General features: G+C 53.2%; 7 protein-coding genes across 7 annotated transcripts; 3 read left to right on the forward strand and 4 right to left on the reverse strand.

Moving 5' to 3' along the window:
* Nucleotides 1–162: 162 nt before the first annotated feature.
* On the forward strand, nt 163–1,628 carry BDP81DRAFT_488570 (HCNGP-like protein-domain-containing protein). Its single transcript, XM_060595242.1, has 3 exons — nt 163–542; nt 604–652; nt 712–1,628. The coding sequence occupies exons 1-3, from the start codon at nt 483–485 to the stop codon at nt 1,407–1,409; spliced, it is 807 nt and encodes a 268-aa protein (XP_060445255.1). The 5' UTR covers nt 163–482; the 3' UTR covers nt 1,410–1,628.
* A 1,299-nt stretch (nt 1,629–2,927) lies between these two features.
* BDP81DRAFT_449644 (uncharacterized protein) lies at nt 2,928–4,153 on the reverse strand (the record flags this gene model as incomplete). Its single annotated transcript, XM_060592437.1, has 4 exons — nt 2,928–3,251; nt 3,309–3,433; nt 3,502–3,929; nt 3,996–4,153. The coding sequence occupies 4 exons, from the start codon at nt 4,151–4,153 to the stop codon at nt 2,928–2,930; spliced, it is 1,035 nt and encodes a 344-aa protein (XP_060445256.1).
* Nucleotides 4,154–7,865: 3,712 nt separating this feature from the next.
* Nucleotides 7,866–10,035, reverse strand: BDP81DRAFT_26028 (FMN-dependent dehydrogenase). Its single transcript, XM_060582889.1, has 4 exons — nt 9,714–10,035; nt 8,355–9,650; nt 8,224–8,297; nt 7,866–8,152 (listed from the first exon to the last, which is right to left on the reverse strand). Exons 1-4 carry the CDS (start codon nt 9,739–9,741, stop codon nt 8,063–8,065), a joined length of 1,488 nt encoding a protein of 495 aa, XP_060445257.1. The 5' UTR covers nt 9,742–10,035; the 3' UTR covers nt 7,866–8,062.
* BDP81DRAFT_26027 (Fe-S protein assembly co-chaperone HscB) lies at nt 10,036–11,251 on the forward strand. The gene has a single exon (XM_060582888.1). It carries the CDS (start codon nt 10,331–10,333, stop codon nt 11,144–11,146), a length of 816 nt encoding a protein of 271 aa, XP_060445258.1. The 5' UTR covers nt 10,036–10,330; the 3' UTR covers nt 11,147–11,251.
* Nucleotides 11,252–12,412: 1,161 nt separating this feature from the next.
* On the forward strand, nt 12,413–13,733 carry BDP81DRAFT_394315 (PCI domain-containing protein; the record flags this gene model as incomplete). The annotated part of the gene is made up of 2 exons (XM_060587941.1): nt 12,413–13,642; nt 13,704–13,733. 2 exons carry the CDS (start codon nt 12,413–12,415, stop codon nt 13,731–13,733), a joined length of 1,260 nt encoding a protein of 419 aa, XP_060445259.1.
* Nucleotides 13,734–14,006: 273 nt separating this feature from the next.
* BDP81DRAFT_319619 (GDSL-like Lipase/Acylhydrolase) lies at nt 14,007–15,059 on the reverse strand (the record flags this gene model as incomplete). Its single annotated transcript, XM_060584451.1, has 4 exons — nt 14,007–14,298; nt 14,406–14,594; nt 14,656–14,701; nt 14,846–15,059. 4 exons carry the CDS (start codon nt 15,057–15,059, stop codon nt 14,007–14,009), a joined length of 741 nt encoding a protein of 246 aa, XP_060445260.1.
* Nucleotides 15,060–16,192: 1,133 nt separating this feature from the next.
* BDP81DRAFT_449649 (uncharacterized protein) lies at nt 16,193–19,527 on the reverse strand (the record flags this gene model as incomplete). The annotated part of the gene is made up of 7 exons (XM_060592438.1): nt 16,193–17,619; nt 17,667–18,383; nt 18,563–18,611; nt 18,657–18,737; nt 18,787–19,372; nt 19,417–19,475; nt 19,525–19,527. The coding sequence occupies 7 exons, from the start codon at nt 19,525–19,527 to the stop codon at nt 16,193–16,195; spliced, it is 2,922 nt and encodes a 973-aa protein (XP_060445261.1).
* Between the last annotated feature and the right edge of the window lie 1,519 nt (nt 19,528–21,046).

Raw genomic sequence — 21,046 nt, forward strand, 5'->3', positions numbered from 1 at the left:
AAACGAGGCCAACTCCACCGAGCTTTACCCGGTGCACCGCACGGACCATTGATCAGCCACACTTAGTATGTGGCTGTATGTTTGTCCAGGTGTAGCGGGGAAGATACCTCATTCTCACTTAAATCTCTTTTAGCGATGGCTGGTGGCATAGTACTCTACTCGTCTCATTATTTTCAGCTTTTTTGCAATTCTCGGTCACTTCGAACAGCATGTGAGGAATTTCAAGGACTATGGAAGAAGATAGCAACTAGAAAGGGTGTGCAAAAAAAAAAAAAGGTACAATACGGATACCACAGGGCGCGTGCATTCCCCAGATTTTATCGCATGTCGCGTGGGGCGTTTAAGCACACCGAGCTTCTCACCTGTCCCCAATTATCCTGTTCATCCATCTCACTTACTCTCACTTCTCAATCCACGTCAATGTAACGAGAGAGAAGCCCGCCATCTCACATAATTCAAGCGTAGCCTAAGAGTATCAAAAAATGGGCGGTCTGGTAGCGTACGCCAGCAGTGATGAGGATGAAGAAGTTGAAGACGTAAAGGTGCGCCCGGGCAGATCCTCCTCATTCCCCTGGGAAGACCGTTCACTTACACAATATCCAGACTGAGGTTGCCGAGAAACCCACGTCTTCCAAAGATCAAACAGACTCAAGTCAGATCTCATCCATCAGCCCCGATCTTCTCGCGACCCCGTACTAACGAACTCCTCAGATGAGGTCAAGCCACCATCACCACGACCTGCTGCTGCCGCCGCACCTCAGCAACCAACAGAGCCTCAGCCATCGACAGAAGCCATAACAATAGGCCCAGTCCAGCAACACTCAGTCCCCCTGGGCCCCTCCCTCCCCCCAATGGACACCCAGCTCCCAAATCTCCCGTCGGGAGAAGGCCAATCCCAACCTCCAGCCTCGCCATACACCGCCTCCCGCGCCCTCCTCCGCGACCTCACCCTCCCGCCCGTCCCCAACTTCGATATACCCCCATCGCCCCCAGGCTCCCCTCCTCCGGCCCTCAGCGCCAAGTTCACCCAGTTCCTCGACCTCAAGAAGAAGGGCGTTCACTTCAACGCCAAACTCGCCCAGTCCGCCGCCCTCCGCAACCCGAGCCTGACGGACAAGCTCATGTCCTTCGTCGAGCTCGACGGCCGCGCGGGCTACGCCACCACGCTGCCGTCCGAACTCGGCTGGGACCCGACGTCGGAGGAGCTCCTGCCCGAGTGGGCGGGCAGGACGGCGCTGCGGCAGAGCCAGGACAAGGTGCGCGGCGCGGGGGCGAGAAAGGGAGGCGGGCCCGTCGAGTTCGTGCCGGCTGCCGCTGGTGCCGCCGATTCTGCTTCGCCTGCCACAGCTGGGATTGAGCAGGGGGGCATCGTCTCGCGTGGCGGGAAGAGGAAGGCGGGTGCGCTGTGAGTGCAACAGCTGGCATGGTTGGTGATTCCATTGATAGGGCATTCGTTGGTCATGCACGTCTGTCAGCTGCTTCAGCTTCGTCTTTTCATTGCCATGGCTATCCCGCTTGGCAAGCGTTTGGGGGATTCAGTAAATCGGCAAGCTGAGTACTGGGGTGCCCATTGTTCGCCGACCATCTATCCTCCTTCACTCTTCTGCGCAGGGGTGAGTACACGGGCAGTTGTCAGACACCCCCATACGGACCCAGTATATCCTTCTCTTTCCATTGCCCGCCCCAGGTTGACCTGCTCGGGGAGTTTCCAGGACACCGATGCAGCTATCAGACGTCTTGTGTCATTGATTGGGTGTATCCTCCACATCTCTGGCATCGCCAAGCGGACTATTTATGTGTGATTTCATACTTGGTCCTCTAATTGCAACCTATCCTCGAAGCTATCCGAAACTGCCTTCACGATTGGCAGCCACAGACCTCGGTGTTTCTCTGACTTCACCGTCGATCTCCTCGGTATCACTTCACTCAATCAACAAACAGCATGGGCAATGCGGGGGAGGAGATGTGCTGGCGTGCCTAGCGGCAAACACCCACATACATACAATATACACTAGTGCCGTGGAAGGATATCATTATTACTCCGGGGGGTTACACGGTCTGCATTGCCGCGCAGTGGGGTCTAGAATGGAGACAGAGTTTCGCAACGACGTCTCAGGTGCTGGGGTTGTAGTGTCGTTTCTTCTTCTCTAATCTTGGGAGCCGAGGCGCGCGTCAAGATCTCCAGCACGTGGGATTGACGACGATTGTCGGATCTCTGATGCCGGTCTCCACGCCCAGTAGCAGTTCTGAAGGGTTGATGACTACAGAGAGAGGGAGGGAGAGATCTAGAGGAATGAAACATAGCACATAGCTCAAGGCCTCAGAAAAAGTATCATCACGATTGATTCCTCTAATTTGAGATGATGACTGCTCCCAGCGGAAACATTGTGCGCTCGTGCGTCCCAAAAGGGTGTGCTGTGAAAGCCGTCATTTGTCGTCAGATGGTCGAGTTCTGGGACACGGACCGAGAGAGAAAAAGGTGGAATGAATGGGAGTTCTTGGGACAACAGGTTGTAGGGACGAGAGCAAATGACGTCGAATCTTAAAAACAGAGTGCGAATTTGCGACGCTGTCAGTTGAAGGTTATCGTAACTTCGTATGTGATATCTCTACAAGTCACGCTCATCTCAATCCAGTCAATAGAGTCAGCTAACAAGGTATCATATTCCAGTTATTTTGCGGCTTTACGCCGTCATATCTGGGGTCGCCAAATCATCAACACCACCACCAATGTATCCGGTCCGTCGCTCTTAACGCTACTTCCGAGTCGCAAAGGTTTTCCAAATAACACAATAAAATCCATTAATACTGTCAAATTCGTGCAAACCTGAAACCCTTGCCACCCGTATCCATCACCCAGCGCGTGGTGTGCTCCCTTTTCATCCATTCCGTACAATACTAGAACTGAACAAAAATCGCTTGAGTTTCTAGGCAGTGCAGGTAAAAGTAATGTTCAGGGACTTCTTCAACGAGTCACCAATGTTGATATCTGTGACGATCTCGCCGGAGGAGAGAGCATCGGAAAAGTAAGACAGTCTCTGGCCGTTGCTGGTGACGTCCTTGCCGCGGAGGCTGAAGGGGATAATGCCATTTTCGCACGCGGGCTTCTTTTGCATGGCGGCGAGGACGGGGGCTTGGGAAATGTTGGCACGCATGGTGACGTTGTTCATGCCTGGGTGGAGTAGGAGGTTGTCGAGATAGACGGTGCCAATGTCCTGACCATTCAAAAGGTTGGCAAAGGAGGCGTTGCCCTGATGACCTTGATGTCAGTACTGATTCTTGTGAGAGAGGAAGTTGCATCAACGTACGATTTCCAGAGTGAGGACGGAAGGATTGGGAATCGAGACGTGACCCTTGAAGTTGTCACCTCGAGCATCCGGCGTAAGGGAGATGGTGTTATCCGTAACATTGAGGCCCTTGAAGCCGTTCAGACCTAGGTTTCGTTAGCAACAAGCCTATTTGACGCAACCTGGGAATTAGTGCAGTGGCGGCGGAACTTACCCTTCAGGGTCATTGTGTTCTTGAAAGTGACCCCGTAGCGCCTGGCGATGCCATTGACCTTGATGTGAGTTTCGCCTTTGACCGTAACTCTGACAGACTCGTTATTTTGGAGCCAAGTATTGAAGGTTGTGAAGGCGGGCATGTCCTCGATGTTGATGGGCTGGCTGATGTTGACGGTCTGCAGCTTAACTGACTTCGTCTCAGGGAACGTAAGGTTCACGAAAGCAACTTCTCCCGGGAGATCCGTCAGGAACATTTTGCCGTTGAAACCCTCGATCGTGGCCTTGACCGAACCGTCTGATCTCAGCGTCGAGTTGATAGCCATATTGTATGAATTGGGTTGTGTGTTGGAGACGATAATTCCGTCAACTGTGAGCTCGGCATCATCGAGCTTCTTTTGTGCAATCTTTGGTACGGCAACGAAGATGCTAAGTTTCGCGTTAGAACGTTGGGATTTCAATCACGTAGCTTCCTGGAGAGATGTTGAAACTTACATGAGTAGGACGACGAGAAGAATTCCTGCGACGCTACCAATCAGATAGAGCCACCAGAACTTCGCACAATGTCTCATGCACGTCTTCCTCTTGCCACCGCCGTATGCAGCACCACCGCCGACAGCATTCTCAGAGTGGAAGATATCGTGTTTACTCATGCTGTCCGAACTGCTTCGTTATGCGTAATATGTCGTGTGATATAGCTGTAGAGTTGCTCTTCACCTCCGTGAGTTCCCGATGTGTGTGGGAGTGTTGTGTGTATGTGTGTAAGGGAAAGATGGGAGGAAACTGTCCGCTTAACGTCGATGTCGATGACAGCTCAACAAGTTTTGTCTAGGATGTGAGAGGACCAAGTAATCGAGTGGGACCGAAAGTGTTTAAGTACAGAGATCGAGAGAGATGCTTTCTGGGGTAAAAGCTGGGGATGGCAGAGAATAGTAGGCACTCTAAGCATCACACGGCAGCGATAGCTCGAGATCTCCATGTCCACATCAGGTATGTAACCCTTCCCCTTCCTTACCGGCCCATCGACTAACCCAGCCCGACTCGGTAGGGTAGGCAGGGTAGTGTAGGTTGGGATGTGCTGCGGACTTGCGGTACCTGGGGCGTGGAGCAAGCATCGTGTGTAAGTGCAAGGTAGCAGCAGCGTGAGTGTGTATGGGCCGAGTGTGCCTATCGAACGGATACATGGCTAGAGTGCGTAACAAGAAAGAACGGATCGGCCAGTCAGATGGCAGGCCATCCATAGACCAACGCAGAAGAATATTCCAGGTCAAATCTTTGACGTCCGAATCTGCGATGGGGGGCAGGTCGAATTACAAGGGCAGACCGGAGCAGCGTTGCCAGTTTAGGTGGCATGCCGAGCAACGAGGTCGACACCATCTTCCCAAGCGGCTGCCCCGCATTGTGTGTCGAGGAAGAGGTAGGGGGAACCCTTGCCCGCTAACACCAGAGTTGCAATCCCGCTGGGCCACCGGAGTGCGGTCCCTCGGCATCTCGTGAACAAGATTGAGCATATGAAAGTGATGTCGTGTGGTTGTGTGTGTGTGTGACTGGGTGGTGTTCACACAGGTTCTGCGTTACTACGGCGCAATATACCGGCCTGCGTGGCTTGCCCGCCCCTGCATGGGTATTGATGAGATTTCCCTTTTGCAGGTGAAGAGGCAACGGATACGAAGTGAGCCGCAGACGCGGTCCAGCCGTTGCGAGGAAATCCGGATCGTGTTAGGAGGCAAGTCACGATGGAATGGCCGAGATTGGTAGCCTCGAATGAGATGGTGAACAAAACGGCTCTCTAGGTGGTAGTGCTTTCGATGAGACAAGTGTCGAGGTGGAGGCGAGTGAACCAGTGGACGTTGACAACTCCAAGGATTCAAGAGTGCGCACGCCGCCCGCTAGGAGGCCCTCCGGCGGGCTTCTAGCGTTCGAGAGGGTATCCCCGACTGCCCAATCAAAGTATCATGACCTTGAGGCTGATGGCGTTCGTTGTCTCGTTCATACGCCACTGGTGAACCTCTTGGGTGTAGGTAATACGGAGCGCCAATGAAGGTTCTCAAACTGCATATTGGGGGTTTGTCGGTTTGACTTTGATGGAAATCTCACCGAGTCTTGGCTTAAACACGCGCGAAAACGAAAGAACCGGTAATTAGCGCGGCGAATTCGACAATCACATGGGCACGAGGTGTCAGAATTTTCAAGGAGGAGCTGAACGAACAGAGAGAGGAGAAAACGGAACCGGAGGCAGTGCGGCGCGGAAAGGCGCTGCAGCTGTAAAGGGCCAAAATGGGCAGATGATGGGCGAGGATTGGCTGGACCAGACGTGCCAGGATGAATTGGCTCGGAGATTTGACGCAGAAGGCCAATGATTGACATTTCGAGATACGGAAGGACCTTTGCTTGCCCTCGTGAGCTACCTTACCTTGTCGTTAGGTATTTGCCTGCTTAAGTTGGTGCTGAGGTACCTGATGCTCCCACTAGGAACTTAGGAAGGCACGAGAGGTGCGCACTGCATTGCACTTGCACCTGCAGCCGGCGAGGGACAAACGATATTCGACGTCCCACTCTCGCCTTGCCCGCCCCAGCGCCCCTTCCCTTCGCCCTGCCAATGTCCCACTCATTCCTCCCCCAGCATCCCCCAGAGTCTGGGCACTTTTCGGGTAGGAGCGGGGACGGGGACGGGGACTTACACTAGCAGAATCTTAGCTACCTGGGGAGCCACTCAGAAAGCGCCAGTTACTGAGGGGGAACCTGGAGAGCCCCTGCCTTCCTTACACAAATGGGTGGAGTCGGGCACCTCAGAGCTTGGGAGCCACTGTGGGGCGTCCTTCCATTTCCCAAACGACTTTTTACCCACCGGAATCATACACCAACATGGAAGTTAGTAACAACAGCTACGGATACTTCACGGACCCGATGTAAGCTCAGGACCTGATGTCCACGTTGCCCAGGCTGGGTGTCCAATACTTTCTGCTGTCATTACAAATGGTCTCATGGAGAGTTGCCAGCCATTACCTTATCGCACCTCATTTCGACATTTTACATAGCAACCAACCAACCAACCAACCCATTATATCAAGCTTGTCTTCTCCGTATGGTGTATCTTTTTTGAGTTTTTTTTACTTTTCCCCAACGTAACATTCGACCGATTGAGTCAGCCAAGCACACTTTAGGCAAGAAGCTTGTGCCTGCCAGCCAGGGCCCAGTACATCATCAGGACACAAGGGTAATGACGAAAATGGACAGAGTCAATAACATCCCACGCGGCCGTGTCTCGATGGTTTAGGCGCCGAATTTCACGGGAAGAAGACCATAATTGTCTTTCTGTCAATCCAAGTAGGTGACAATGCCGCTCCATACCCTAGCTCTATCTCTATTATTTCTACTACTATTAGGATTAATAATATTGTTCTTCTTCTTCTTATTATTATTTCTATTTTGTAATGTACTTAGTATGTTCTTTATTGAATACAATAGTAGTAAAAGGAGAAATATCTGTAGAGCCAAGGTATATCGTGTTGCGCGGCAGACTATTGTGTCACCCGCTTGCCATCACCTCATCGACACCCCCGCAGGGACCCCAATGGCTCGTCATGGAGGAAACTTTGCCCATCATGTTTGTGGCTGGATGCCCCGATCCGACCAAACCATTCTCACAGACACAGACTTTTCACCGGCAGCTAACGAAGAGAGACGAGAGGAAGCAATACCTGCAATACCCTAGCCGGGCTTAGCGGGGAAATGGAAGCTTCAAAGTTTATGGTTTATAGTGTAAAGAAAAGTCCTCACGCGACGAGACACACTACCACGCACACCACGCTACCTGCCCAACCACCCTACACCGGGCCGCCGTCTTTTCTTCACCACGGTCCCTAGCCTATCAGACACGATGTCGACGTAATTCGTCTCGAGTCGCTCCGCTCCGCCTGACGTTTTCTGACCGAGAAAGCTGCGGCACATCACTGCCTACCCACCACCAGGGGACATTCTCAACCGGGATGCTAGGATTTCATTCTGCCTCTCGGGACTCGGGACGACGAATGAGAGAAACTTCGTCGGATCGGGAAATCCCAAAAAAATCCATCCTTGGAGGCTCCATTCCGATTCCCCAAGGGTTTCGTTTCAGAACATCTCAGACCAGCCAGTGACAGGATGACAATGATGACACTGGCTGACATCCGAAGCCTAAAATTCGTAAGAAATCCAGAACCCTCAGTTTGCTTCTATACTATACTGATGATGTATGAATCTTCAAAGCCTACTCATACTGACCGAGACTGCGGAACCGCAATGCTGTGGTCTACCTGATGTAGGACACGCATTCCGCGATACACACCTTGAGCGCTCTTGTCTGTCTCTCGTCTCATCCCAACGCCCTGAAAGATCCAGGCATATCCTGCTTCGAGCATGAGGCATATCCCACCCTCGTAGCCAGGACTTCATGCAAACGCTCGACTTCGTGACCAAATGATGCCATTTACCCCACGTTTGCCCAATAAATTTTCCCGTTATACAACGCAACGTCAGATCAGCTTGCTCCAGCTGTTTCCCGGTCGTGGGGAACATCCGCACTAGAGCTTCGACTTCACCCACAGGCTAACCCTATTCTCGATCCCAGACTCGCCGTCGTAGATATCTCTCTCCGCCGCACGGGTGTTGATCTGCGGCACTCGTTAGCATCCGACGTCTCACTACAGTCTTGGGGTTTGGCTATTGTGGTGTTGCCGCTTACAAATTTGGGTCCTAGGTCGCTGATGCTCTTTGCTCCCAGCAGCCTCATGCATGTCTCCATCTCGGCTTTGAGGACTGGGCGAAAGGTTAGCGACTCGTTCACAATGACACGGCTCCCACATCAGGACTTACTTTCGTATGTCCGCTCGACACCTGCTTGGCCTCCGGCACCGAGACCGAAGAGAGCAGCGCGACCAATGCCCACCGCCTTTGCACCCAGGCAGAGAGCCTTGACAACATCGGTACCACGCTTGATGCCGCCGTCGACCCAGACCTCGATCTTGTCAAAGACCTCGGGGCAGTACTTGCGGATCTCCAGCAACGTGTGAACAGCGGGTGGTGCCGTATCGAGAGCACGACCACCGTGGTTGGACAGGATGATGGCCTTCACCTGCGGTGCGTACTGGGCCGCCAGGTAAGCGTCCTCATGCGTCTGCAGACCCTTCAGCACGATGGGCAGGTCGGTGTGCTGAGCCAGCCACGGCAATGTCGTCTTCCACTCCAGGTCTGCTGCCGTGCCGAAGAACAGCTGCTGTCCGACACCTCCGCCGCCTGGCCGCTTCGCCTCATCGGCCTTTGAGTTTGATTCGGATTCAACCTCGAATGATCCCTCGAATTGCTGCTTCTCGTCGAGCTCACGCTTTCCAGGCCACGGTGCATCCAAGGTCAAGGTGATGTACTTGTAGCGGTCCCTCATAGCGTTGATGCGCTTCAGCATGGCTTCGCTCTTGGTTCGGTCATTCTGCACATAGAGCTGCCATCCAAACACTTGACCCTCAGGGGAACCCTCAATGATCTGCTCCGGGGTCATGGACGCGTTATTCGAGACACACTGCATCGCATTGAACTTGGCCGCTGCCCTCGCGATGCCTCGCTCACCGTCAGGGTGGGCAAGTCGTGCCATGGCAGCCGGCGCCACAAATAATGGAAGCCCGACGTGGTTGCCGAGCAGGCTTGTGGAGGTGTCAACTTGTGTACAGTCGACGAAGACGCGAGGCCGCAGAAGAATCTGCCTGTATGCGCGACCATTGTTGCTCTTGGTCCAGAGGTCGTCAGCGGCTGAGAAGTAGTACGCCCACGCCTTCTTGGGGATAATCTTTGTGGCAGCCTCCTCAATCTCGTCGAGGTTGAGCAGCGTCTCGAGCCTGGGCGGGCCCTCCTTGGGTTTCTCAGATTCTGCTTTCGCAGGCTGAGGTTGTAGCAGCGCCAATGACTCGGGGTCTACCGTGCCCAGACAGTCTTCGGGCTTGAGGTTCTCTTCGAGGATGCCCGGCGGGTGTATGGGGTCGTACTCGTCTGTCGCATCTTTGCCGGAAAGCTTTACAATGATCTTGGAGCCGCCGGGGTGTGAAGGGAGGAATTCGGTCACATCGTACACTTTGCCGTAGAGCACCACCCAACAACTGTCGGATGTGTTGTGCTTGGCCACTGTGAGAACTGTATCAGCATTGACTCGGAAGCATCACAGCAAGGGAAGCACAGCAAACCGACCTTCTTCAGCAGTGAATATCTTGGACATCTTGTTAGCAACTCGGAGCTCTACTAGTCGTACAGCTTAGGGAAACGTGGGGAGGAATCTCAACAACTGACAGAGCGGGAACATCATCGTAATAAGTCGCCAACCATTCGGCGGGAATTACCCCGTACGTCTGGTGTCGGAGACCAGGCCCATGGGGGGCTGATCTGGGGTTGGGGCAGCAGAGGAGCCAGTCCATCGTCGAATCACAGGGCACTTTTTGGTCAAGCGTTCTGTGGAGAGGCGCTGGAGGTGCTGGAGTACGGAGTACCTAGTGGAGGCACTTTCATAAGTGGGGGCTCGCTCCAGTGGAAAGAAGACCGCGAGCGCGCAAAGACAACCCCGAACATGCCCCGATTTCGGATTTAGTTGTGGGGCGGCTCTCGGCGCTAGACGCTTCGCTTCGCTTTGGCGCGGCAATGATTTTACGGGGACGTCATCCAGATCCGCCCCCAGAAAGCAGTACGTAAATTTCGTCAATCGACACTACAGCGACGACTCTTGCGATCGCAAAGACCCAGCTGCCTTGACCTGTAATTCCGAGTCGCATACGCCAGAATCGAAGCCCACACACAATACGTTCACAAGCAACATGCGCACATCAATCCAGACCGGCGTACGAGACGTATCTCGCCTATGCGCGAGATGCCGGCGACAAGCGACAATGGCCCGGCCATCCGGTGCGGTGACCGTGGCCGCCGCCAGCAGTCCGTTAGCTACAACACATGCACGATGGGCATCTGGAGTATCGTCTGTGATTCCCAGTCAAAAGCGGTGGATGTGCAATACCGTTCCGCTGTCACGGCCGGCGACGGCGGCACCAGACAGCGAAACAGCGACCGCCGCCGCGAGCACGCCAGACAACACCATCCCCAAGACGCACTACGACTTCTTCCCCATTACCCTCCCCGACGGCCCGCCACCCAAGGGCCACTTCCCCATCGACCAGCGCGCCCTCCGCCGCGAGTTCCTCCGGCTGCAGGCCAAAGCTCACCCGGACATGCACCCGGCGGAGCTCAAGACGCGCGCGGAAGCGACGTCGGCGCGCATCAATGAGGCGTACAAGACGCTGTCGAACCCGCTCCTGCGCGCGCAGTACCTCCTCTTGCTCCGCGGCGTCGACGTGGCCGAAGACGAGACGCTAAAGGTCGAGGACCCGGAGCTGTTGATGGTGGTGCTCGAGGCGCGCGAGGAGATTGAGGAGGCGACGGCCGAGAGCGAGCTCGAGGGCCAGAGGGAGGCCAACGACGGGAGGATACGCGCGAGCGAGGAGGTGCTCGAGACGGCGTTCCGGCACGACGATATTGAGACGGCCAAGAGGGAGGCGGTGAATCTCCGGTATTGGGTTAATATCCAGGAGAGCCTGAATAACTGGGAGGCCGGGAAGCCGATTGTTCTGCAGCACTAGCTGGAGAAGTCACGATTCTTCTAAACGAATTAAGCAAACGGTGGACTTTTCTATATAAAATGGGAAGGAAGAAAAAAAAAAGACGAAAGAGAGAGAAGAAAAAGCGTATATCTGAGATGAGAGGGCTCGCTCGTCATCATCAGCCGATGATGGGCCGATATTGTACAATACCCGGGCGGTGTCATAACTTTTGATGATTACACAACTCTTCTCAGCCCCACATATCCCTGCTCGCGAAATTGACTGGACAAAATCGACGGAAAGGGTACCAAGTCACGTTTGGCAAAAATTCCCGACTGCCCAGAAACCCGGACCTACAAAAAAAAAGTTCCGTCTCTAAAATATCTAAAATAGCACGTCGGTTTCGTGGGACAAATCTGCTAGTCTCCGATGGTACACCGAATACAGAGACTTGAGTCGAGCTGCTCGTTGTGGAAATTCCCGTCAAGAGAGGTTGTGATGTCATGCATTGCAGAGGTGCTTACCTGTTGAACCGGAGAGAATACCACTATAATGAATGGATTGCAGCAGTACCCCGAACAGTCACCACGTTGACATGTGCCACGGTAAATGGAGATACATTCTTTGCGTTTAAATCGACTTTTCTAATGCTCGTGATATGTAAAATGTGCGGACCAGTCAAGTTCTCTGCATTAACAATGGTTGCTGTGGAATACTCATTGCCTTATGACTTGGATGTCAAATCCCCTTTCTAGATGAATTGGCTGGCTAACTTGTACCATTGCGAAAGAGTTATTTCAATGCACAAGTGAAGAACTGGGTGAGTACCTCATCTGCAGGAGAACATGTAGATTGCGGAGGACTCCGAATCATAATCCACAGGCAGTTATGAGTGTCATGATAGCCTCATTGTGTGCTATCTCAGAAAAGTGGCTTCACTGTTTGACTCCTATCTTGTCAACTTGTCTGCACTCAACATCGTAAGTATGAATGGCATGGAAACTTGTGGTGCCTCTTGGAGCAAGTCGAATCGAGTGCTCCGGAACCTTGGCCCGTGGGCCCCTGCACCGGGCACCCCTCCAACGGCCCCTCAGAGCTCTTACCCCACCATGCCCGCCTAACTCTATCAATAACAATCATCCAAGAGCTCACCTCAGCTCTTACAGCTTCACGATCAACCACCAATATCAAGAAGCAACAAGCTTAGACACGCACCCTACTCCGACCGTACCACCCAGAACACAATACCCTACACCAGCCGATCACGAATAGCTCGACATACACACATCAGCACACATTAAAACCATGGCGCCCTCGCAAAAGGTCGCCGAGCGGCTCGCCCAGGCCGATTCGGTCCCCGGCGACAAGGCCCCAGCCTACGAGTCCATCATCGCCGACATCAAGACCCTCTCGTCCCCTCCAACAGCCGCGCCCGACCTCAATGCCGTCCTCGACGCAATCTTCGCCGCCTCCCTCGGCATCGTCTCTACCCGCGCCCTGCTAGCCTCCTTCGTCGCCGCCCTCCGCGCCCTCAAAAACGACGACCTCTGGATCGCCGTCGGCAACCACACCCTCGCCCAGCTCGCCACCCAGCCCTCCTCCTTCCTAGACCAGGCCGCTTCCGTCCGCGAGCTCGTCGCCGAGGCCCACGAGAGCGCCGAAGACTTCCTCGACGCCGCCAACGTCCTCGCCGAGATCCCCCTCGACGGCTCCCAGCGCAAAGTCACAAACGACGATAAAGCCCGCGTCTGGGTCCGCATCGCCCGCAACTACCTCGAGGTCGACGACACCACCGCCGCCGAGACGTACGTCAACAAGCTCAAGAACATCATGCACACCGTCCAGGACCGCGACCTCGACCTCCACTTCAAGCTCTCCCAGGCCCGCATCCTCGACTCCAAGCGCGACTTCCTCGGCGCCAGCGGCCGCTACCACGAAATCAGCGTCAGCCCCGCCATCGCCGAGGAGGAGCGCCTGCACACCCTCGGCATGGCCGTCAAGTGCGCCATCCTCGCCCCCGCGGGTCCCATGCGGAGCCGCGCCCTGGGCCGGCTGTACAAGGACGAGCGCTCCGCAGGGCTCGACGAGCACGGCATGCTGGAAAAGATGTTCTTCGACCGCCTGCTCGCGCCGGAGGAGGTGGACAAGTTTGCGCAGGGCCTACAGCCGCACCAGCTCGCCACCACGGCCGACGGGTCCACCGTGCTGGCCAAGGCCGTGGTTGAGCACAACCTGCTCGGCGCGTCGCGGCTGTACCGCAACATTGGCTTCGAGGCGCTCGGCTCCCTGCTCGGTCTGGACGCCGAAAAGGCCGAGGAGACGACGGCGCGGATGATTGAGCAGGGTCGCCTGCTCGGCCGGATCGACCAGCTCGACGAGGTGATTTGGTTCGAGGGCGGCGAGGCGTCTGGGAAGAAGGGCAGCGGACGGGCCGAGGTCGTTGTCGGCAAGGAGATGCGGCGGTGGGATGCGAATGTGCAGAGCGTGGCGGAGGAGGTTGAGAACGTGACCAATGCTCTGCAAAAGCAGTTCCCCGTGAGTCTATCCCTTACGTTTCGGGCACTCTTTAGTGAATCATCTGCTAACAGCTACTCAGGAATTCGTGGAAGCCAACTTGGTCATTTGAGATGAATTACTATGAGGAAACTGAACTTCACAAAAACACAAAAACACACACACACTATCGGCGTTGTAAAAAAGGGGGTTTAACATTGGCGTTTTAAGGATTCATGCGATCAACAGAGAGCGCACTGCATATCACAAATCAAGAGAAAGCACGTCAGCATGGAGCAGTCACGTAGCCCAACTCGCGTAGTAGACAAGAGCTAGACTGAATAAGAGAGGACGACGAATGAACCATGCAATGAGAAACAATATTCGCATCAAAGAAAAAAGGTATCTAGTTCAAGTCTCTCATCCGCACGAATACGTAACCCTCGCTGAGCGAGTGCGGATCCCCGTCCTCCTCGTCAAAAGAGATTTGCTCTTCGGCGTTGCGTCGCGCCCTACGCGCTCTCTTGGACTGAGGATTCCGCTCGAGCTCTACAAAGTCGCGGAGGGCCTCTGCGATGTGTGCGCCCATCCAGTCGTAGCCCGCTGGTGTCAGATGCAGGCCGTCGTCCCAGTACCTTTTGCATTCCCGCTCGGTCAGGGCGTGGTATGGGATCCTCGGGTTGAGGTCGAAGGCGTGGCTGGGTGATCGGTGATTAGTACGTTTGGCCTTGTGATTTTCTTCTGACATGGAAAAAGACGAGGGGATACACGGAATGAAAGAGCATGTGTGAAAGGCAGGACATACTAATTTGGTGATTGATGAGAGATGATGATGTTGTTGAGCTGCCGCCGGCGGGCATCGAGCTTCTCATTCTTGGCTGAACATTCGGGGACCGTCAATGCGAGCACTTTGCTGCCCTTTGCGATGGCGGAGTCGTATACTCTTCGAAGAGAGTCAAATATTCTATCTGGTGGCACATCGTATGCAAGGTCGCTGGCGCATGCTGTTAGTACGAGGCAGCTTCAAAGGGAATTTACATGGACATTAAACATACTTTGTGCCTCCCAGTATGACGACCCAATCATATTGTGTTTGGCTCACTATATCATGAGATTAGCAAGTACTTCATCTACAACAAGCCGGGAAGATGAGATGAATTGAGAGGAGGGATGAGAAAGTCATGACAGAACATTGCGACGATGCAGTGAACGTTGAATGAAAAAGGAAAAGGCAAAGTTACGAACTCTCGCTTTCAAAACGCTGCGCAAAGGCTCCCTGCGAAACGACATCCCCGGGCATGCCGTTGTCCGTCGCCACGATCTGCGTGTCGGGAAGGTACATGGCGAGCAGCTTTGTGAGGGCGATGGAGTACGGGTGGTAAACGGCGCCGTAGGACGAGTACCCGGCCGTCAGCGAGTCGCCGAAGCAAAAGATGCGGAGCGTCTTGTCTTTTGACATTTTGAATTTTCTTTTTCCTCACAGATCTTGGTGGTCTTGTTGACCGATGTGTATCGCGTTGCCGTGTTGTCCTGTCGTTATGGGCGGATTCTGCCTAAGTACGCACTTCACCCCGCCGTTAACGGTAGAATGGCGTTTTTGGCCAAAGGTGCCGTTTGAGACTATCGTTGGCCGTTTCCCGCTCTCTTTCTCGGGCTCCTAATGTTGATTTCTTGGCCTCGGCTTACTTGAGATACGGATATCGCTAAGTTGACCAGAGTGAAGCCAGCTAGACGCTGGTGAAGGAAGGGAAGATGGTGAGCGGAGCACAAAGTCCCGGGGAGCGGTCACCGAGGAGCAGGGGGTGGGTGTTCATCCGCCGTAGTCGCAGAGCAATATCAAGCGCAGGCTGGAGTGGATAGTTGATACGTCCAAAATAAAGTGATGGCGCAATTATTGACCCGCTCGGTATTGAGACGAACAACTGGTTCGTGGGTGCAAAGTGTTATCCAAATGATGAGTAGTCAATAAGTCGTCGTCGAAGGTAGGCTGACGGAAGGGCAAGAAGTTGGACAGAGGTCAGGTGGGGTGGGCGGGCGACGGACGGGCGTACCGATGGAAGGGGAACACAGGCACCGATAGGCAGTCACACTGGACTTCCATTGACGGGGGAGGAAGAACAGGTGGTGGGGGCGGGGGTGTGTGGCTGCTGCGACCGGGCAGAGTCCCCTGGACGTTTGAATGGACGCTCAGGTCCCGCCACACTCTCCCGGAAACAGTGGAATGAATGCCTTTCTTGACCGGAACTCCAGCATGCTGACTTTAGTACAGTAGTCAGCGAAAAGGGCTTCATCCTGTTGACAAATCTCTGATCTCTTTCCGCACGGACATCCAAAGTTCTTGGCGCTTACACAGTACGATTTGTTATCGTATCATTTGGAGTATATTCAACAGCCTAAATAGGCTGGCCCCATTTGCAGCTCTTTTTGGCTTCTATTCGCAGAAAATCCACTTGTATAGAGAACCCGCTATAATGCACGTAGTATAGGAGATTACGATTTATAGATGCTGGTATAGGGGAAAGGCGGGACTTAGCTCAGTAATGGTTTTTATGGCTCTACTATAATTAGCACGCAACATAGTCTGAAGCGTGTCTAGCCCCCCTTTAGATGTCCCTTCAATGTCCTCCATTTGGCTTTAAGCCCTCGTCCTGGCTTCTGTACGCGAAGCGAGACATCCATCTCTTGTACAACAAGCTGTGATAAACGGATTTTCTCAGATAAATGTGTATATCGCTCGTTCTGTGACCCTAGTACAGATAAGAAGCCGTTCTGTGCCTTTAGGTAGTATGACATAGCTTTGCTATTCTCGCCAAGCATCTCGAACAAAGAGCCGAGATTTTGAAGTGCGTTCAAGGCAGGAATATAGGTCTTTATGGCGTCTGCTCCAAGTGCCTTCTCGTAGCCTTGAAGAGCCCGCTCGTATATCGCCTCGGCCTCTTTGAGTCGGCCCTGGTCTAAGTAGAGAAGGCCTAGATTGTTGACCGTCGAGAGTGTCGATGTGTGGTCTGGCCCTAGTGCCTTCTCGTAGCCTTGAAGAGCCCGCTCGTACATCGCCTCGGCCTCTTTGAGTCGGCCCTGGTCCGAGTAGAGGATGCCTAGATTGTTGACCGTATCGAGTGTCGATGTGTGGTCTGGCCCTAGTGCCTTCTCGTAGCCTTGAAGAGCCCGTTCGTACATCGCCTCGGCCTCTTTGAGTCGGCCCTGGTCTAAGTAGAGAAGGCCTAGATTGTTGACCGTCGAGAGTGTCGATGTGTGGTCTGGCCCTAGTGCTTTCTCGGAGCCTTGAAGAGCCCGTTCGTACATCGCCTCGGCCTCTTTGAGTCGGCCCTGGTCCGAGTAGAGGTTGCCTAGTGCATGGAACACCCACGCATTGTCTTTCAACTCGATACTGGTCTCCAATATCTTGACGCATCGGTCGGCATGTTGTAAAAGTCGTCGTTGGACTATCCAGTACTTGCTTTGCTCTCGACTAGGGATGTAGGAGGCTACACATCGTACCGCGATTCCGGCAAGCGGTTGGCTTGTTTCTGTATTGAGCACGTGGATCGTCCATGCATGAACACACCCATGTATGCTGTATCCTGTCGATTCTGACCCCAACTCCTGGATGTGGGTATTGCGCTCTGCTAGCCCGTGTTCACAGAGAACCCTCATTGCTGCGTCGAAATCAAGCTTGTTCTCCGTCGTCTTGTGAAGCCAGAGCAGCTCCTCCGCTGTTCCTGCCTGCAATATTTCGTACCATAAATCTTGGTTATCAAAATATGCCCACAGACGGAGGAGCTCGGCCGCATGCTGATTTTGCAACTGAATATGCCGGAATGAGACATTCCACGTGGAGTACAACGCGCGATCGTACTCTATCAATTCTGGACTTTCCTGCTGTAAGCGCAACCATGCTTTTTCATACATCTCAAGATATTCCTTGCAGCTAGTTGATACTTGGTCTAGGTAGGCCCCAGCTGTTGCGAGTGCGAGTGGAAGTCCATCAAGCCGTCGCGCAAGCGTAGTGGCATCGGGATCTGTTTGACCACTTAGTCGCATATAATTCGTCATTTGAGCCGCTTACCTTCAACAAAATTGTCACGATTAGATGTTGATGTAAGTATCGCTAAGCTATCGTTGACATCCCTCAGCTTGCCTAGCGGAATACGTTTGCCGAGTTTCACCGTTGCAGATCGGGTGGTGATGATGACGGCACCATGGTCGGTCTCAGGGAGGTATGATCGAATGTCGTACGCCTTTGAAACGGCTGAGCCGGAGAGCGTATTGCCTGGATCAGACCAGCTACCTGCTGTTCCTGGTCTCGCACTGCTTACGATCCCGTTACGACGATCGAATCTAACGTCATCATAATTGTCATAGACGACAAGCCAACGGTCGTTCTTGGGTTGGTTCAACCACGATTTGACTGCCTCTAACGTCTCATCAAGGTCCTCATTTGCCACGGCGTTTTTTATATACAACACGGACTGATGTTGGCGTGAAATTCGCTGAGCCGCTCGGTAGAAACTCTGCTTCAGCGTTGTCTCGTCTGTCGCGTTGATCCAGATTGAAGCCGAGTAGTCGGTGCGATGCTGCTTAGTGTAGGCTACAGCTAATTGGGTCTTTCCCATACCGCCCAGGCCATGTAGGAGGGCGGTGCGACGTTCGCCAGTCCTTTTTAAGGCCTCATGCAAGCATCTGAGTTCATCGCCTCTGGCCACGAAGCGATTCACGCCGCTGAATTCCGATATGCTAGGGGCAAGTGCAAATGAGGTAGCAGCTGGGTCATTTGCACTGCCATCTTATAATATAGTTATATTAGCATACGGTTGTTAGTATTCAGACCCCTCAACTCAGAACCTTTAGTAACTAGCTATCTGATTTCCAGCTACTTGCCCCGTAATACATCTAGGCGCGCCCGCAGTTCGCTGTCGGCGTTGGATTCCGAGGGAACAGGGGTGGAAATGGCAGTCAACTCACTCTGCTTCAGTGCTTTCTTGTACATGTCCTTGATGTTGCTTCGTACACGCTTGAGGTTGTCTTGGTCTAACTCAGCTCTACCAAATTTACATACCGTGCTATGGTCGGCATCCAGTCTGACGACATTCTCGCGATCGCCTGGCATGCCTAGCCGAGCGCTCTCCCTTGGGACAACCTGAGAAGAGGCGTAAGCAATAGCTCAATATGAGAAGAGAAGCGCTTACGTTATCAAAGCCTCCCCAGAAGGATACAATGTCGTACTGCAAGAGCTGGTGCCTCCAGTGCTCGTTCATGATATCCGAAAAAATGCTCCCCTGCTTCAATGTCTCCAACACATCATCGCCTTTCTGGAAGCCTGTCGCCGTAGCGATCTTGGCAGCCAGACTTCCAAGACTCACCAGTTTCCAGTCGCCGCCGTGATGGGGTGTTGCGAAGAATGCCAACCCCCTGGTGGCGTCCTTGATAGGTGTGTAGTTGGGATTGTTGTGTGCGTTGATGAGTGCCTGCTTGATCAACAGCCCGCCCATGCTATGTCCCAAAAAGAGTATCGGTCGAGAATCAACATCTTCCCGCTCCAGCCGTATATCTTCGAGAAGGTCGTTGGCTTTGTCGATGAAGGTGCTATGATCCTTCCCGTACACGGCGGTGGCGTTGTATTGGTAGAGGAAGATCCTCGAATCGGGAACGTACTTAGGAAGGTCATCACGGAGCCAGAGGCGTCCTGTAGGTCCTGACGGGGTTCGCCAAGTGTCCCATGCGTGATCGGCATCGTTCTTGGATCGGGGATTCAGGCCGTGCACGGCGATGATACTGCGCTAATTAGCCACGTCGAGACAAAAGGCTATTCAACGTACTCGATCTTTACCGCATCCTCATCAGCGTTCTGTAGGCCAGGTGAAAGCTGGCGTAGTGGCTACAATAGGAGGTTATTAAATGTTCTGATTACGGAACGTTTTTCTTACCATATCGTTCGTCGCGTTAGGGTATTACTTTGTCTCGTTACCTCGTGTTGACCAGGACCTTTACTGTTGACTTTGAGATTGGGCAAGAGGAAAAGAATGCGCCCTGAAGATGGAGTGCTCACGGGAATGAGGGGTTGGGCCGTAAGCGCCAGCTTTGTACGGCTGAGCAGTGCGTCCCTGGCGAATCATGGTGAAAGCAACTGCCAAGTCCCCCAACATGGCAGCATGGCCATAAGAAAGATGGTGATTGGGACATGCACCAGTCACTAGTCTTCCAATATCGTAATAAAGAGATAAACGATGGCAATTATTTGTAGGCGTGAGATTATGGAAAATCTGGCCGTTATTCTGCTGTCTTGAGCGACGACGTTCAGATTATCTGAACTGCGCTCAAAACGTTTGGGGAAAACATGGGTTGATATGGGTTGATATGGGTCTTTGCTTGAGACCAGCCAGCCGCCCATCCCGTTATCCACTAGCACTAATGGTACTGGAGAACTTATGGAATATTCAAGAAGACCTGGTCGTTATCCGGTATTTCAACCTATTTCCAGACTACTCACTTGTTGCCAGCCCTCAACTCCGCTTCAGCTACTCTTGTTTTCACCGCTGGCTCGTAGCATTTCTTCATCCGTGATATGATCCTCAGTAAGTCGCTAAGCAATGCCCAGATGGTTCGCTTTGTCGGGTACAGCACCCGCACTATCAGCCACATTAGATCCAATCTACAATGCTTTGGAACGACTAAGGCCCCGCCGAACGCGGTCGGCCGGCCGCGATCCATAACACAGCCTATACTCGAAGTACTATTAGCGTAACTAATTCAAAAGCCGTTCATGTGCCAAGACGAAATGGTCACTTTCTTGTGGAATGAATTCGAGGTTCTCGTTACCACGTGGAGCATCGGTCGGGTTCTCGAGGCGGCCGCTTAGTCGAAGAAGACGATCCGTCAAATAGCCAAGCAGCGGAACGACCAACTACGCGATTACTACCTGCACAACCTATCTAACTTCCAGTCCTATCACTTAGTATACATCGACGAGTCTAGATATAATAAGCGAGCTAGTTTTAGACGAACCGGGTGGTCGCCGCTGGGAGTGGCTCCCCCTTCTTACACACCCCTCAGTGAAGATATTAGGATTTCTAATTGTTATCCACTTCGAATTTTTATCCACGTCCCACAGTGAGATTTCTAAAAGCTTGTCGGGCAACTAGATGACATATTCTCAAGTGAAAGATGATTGCACCAATGTGCAAGATCGAACTGGAAACCCCCGAAAGCACCACGTGAACATAAGCAGGCTACAAGCACTTGAAGCAGCAGAAGCGAACATTGAGCAGCGAATAATGCTGTGCATAATCCGTTTTCCAAACATTTGGATCAGGTGGGGCGAAAGCTGTCAGCAGGGCCTCCATAGTGGGTCGGTACAGCAATATGAAATCAAACTATATTGGTGCCAGGACGGCAGACGTCCGTGCGGAAAGACATCAGAGAGTTGTGAAAGGGATGAAGCCCTTTTCG

Source organism: Colletotrichum phormii, assembly GCF_030913505.1.
Source record: "Colletotrichum phormii strain CBS 102054 chromosome Unknown BDP81scaffold_10, whole genome shotgun sequence".
NCBI classification, from domain to species: domain Eukaryota; kingdom Fungi; phylum Ascomycota; class Sordariomycetes; order Glomerellales; family Glomerellaceae; genus Colletotrichum; species Colletotrichum phormii.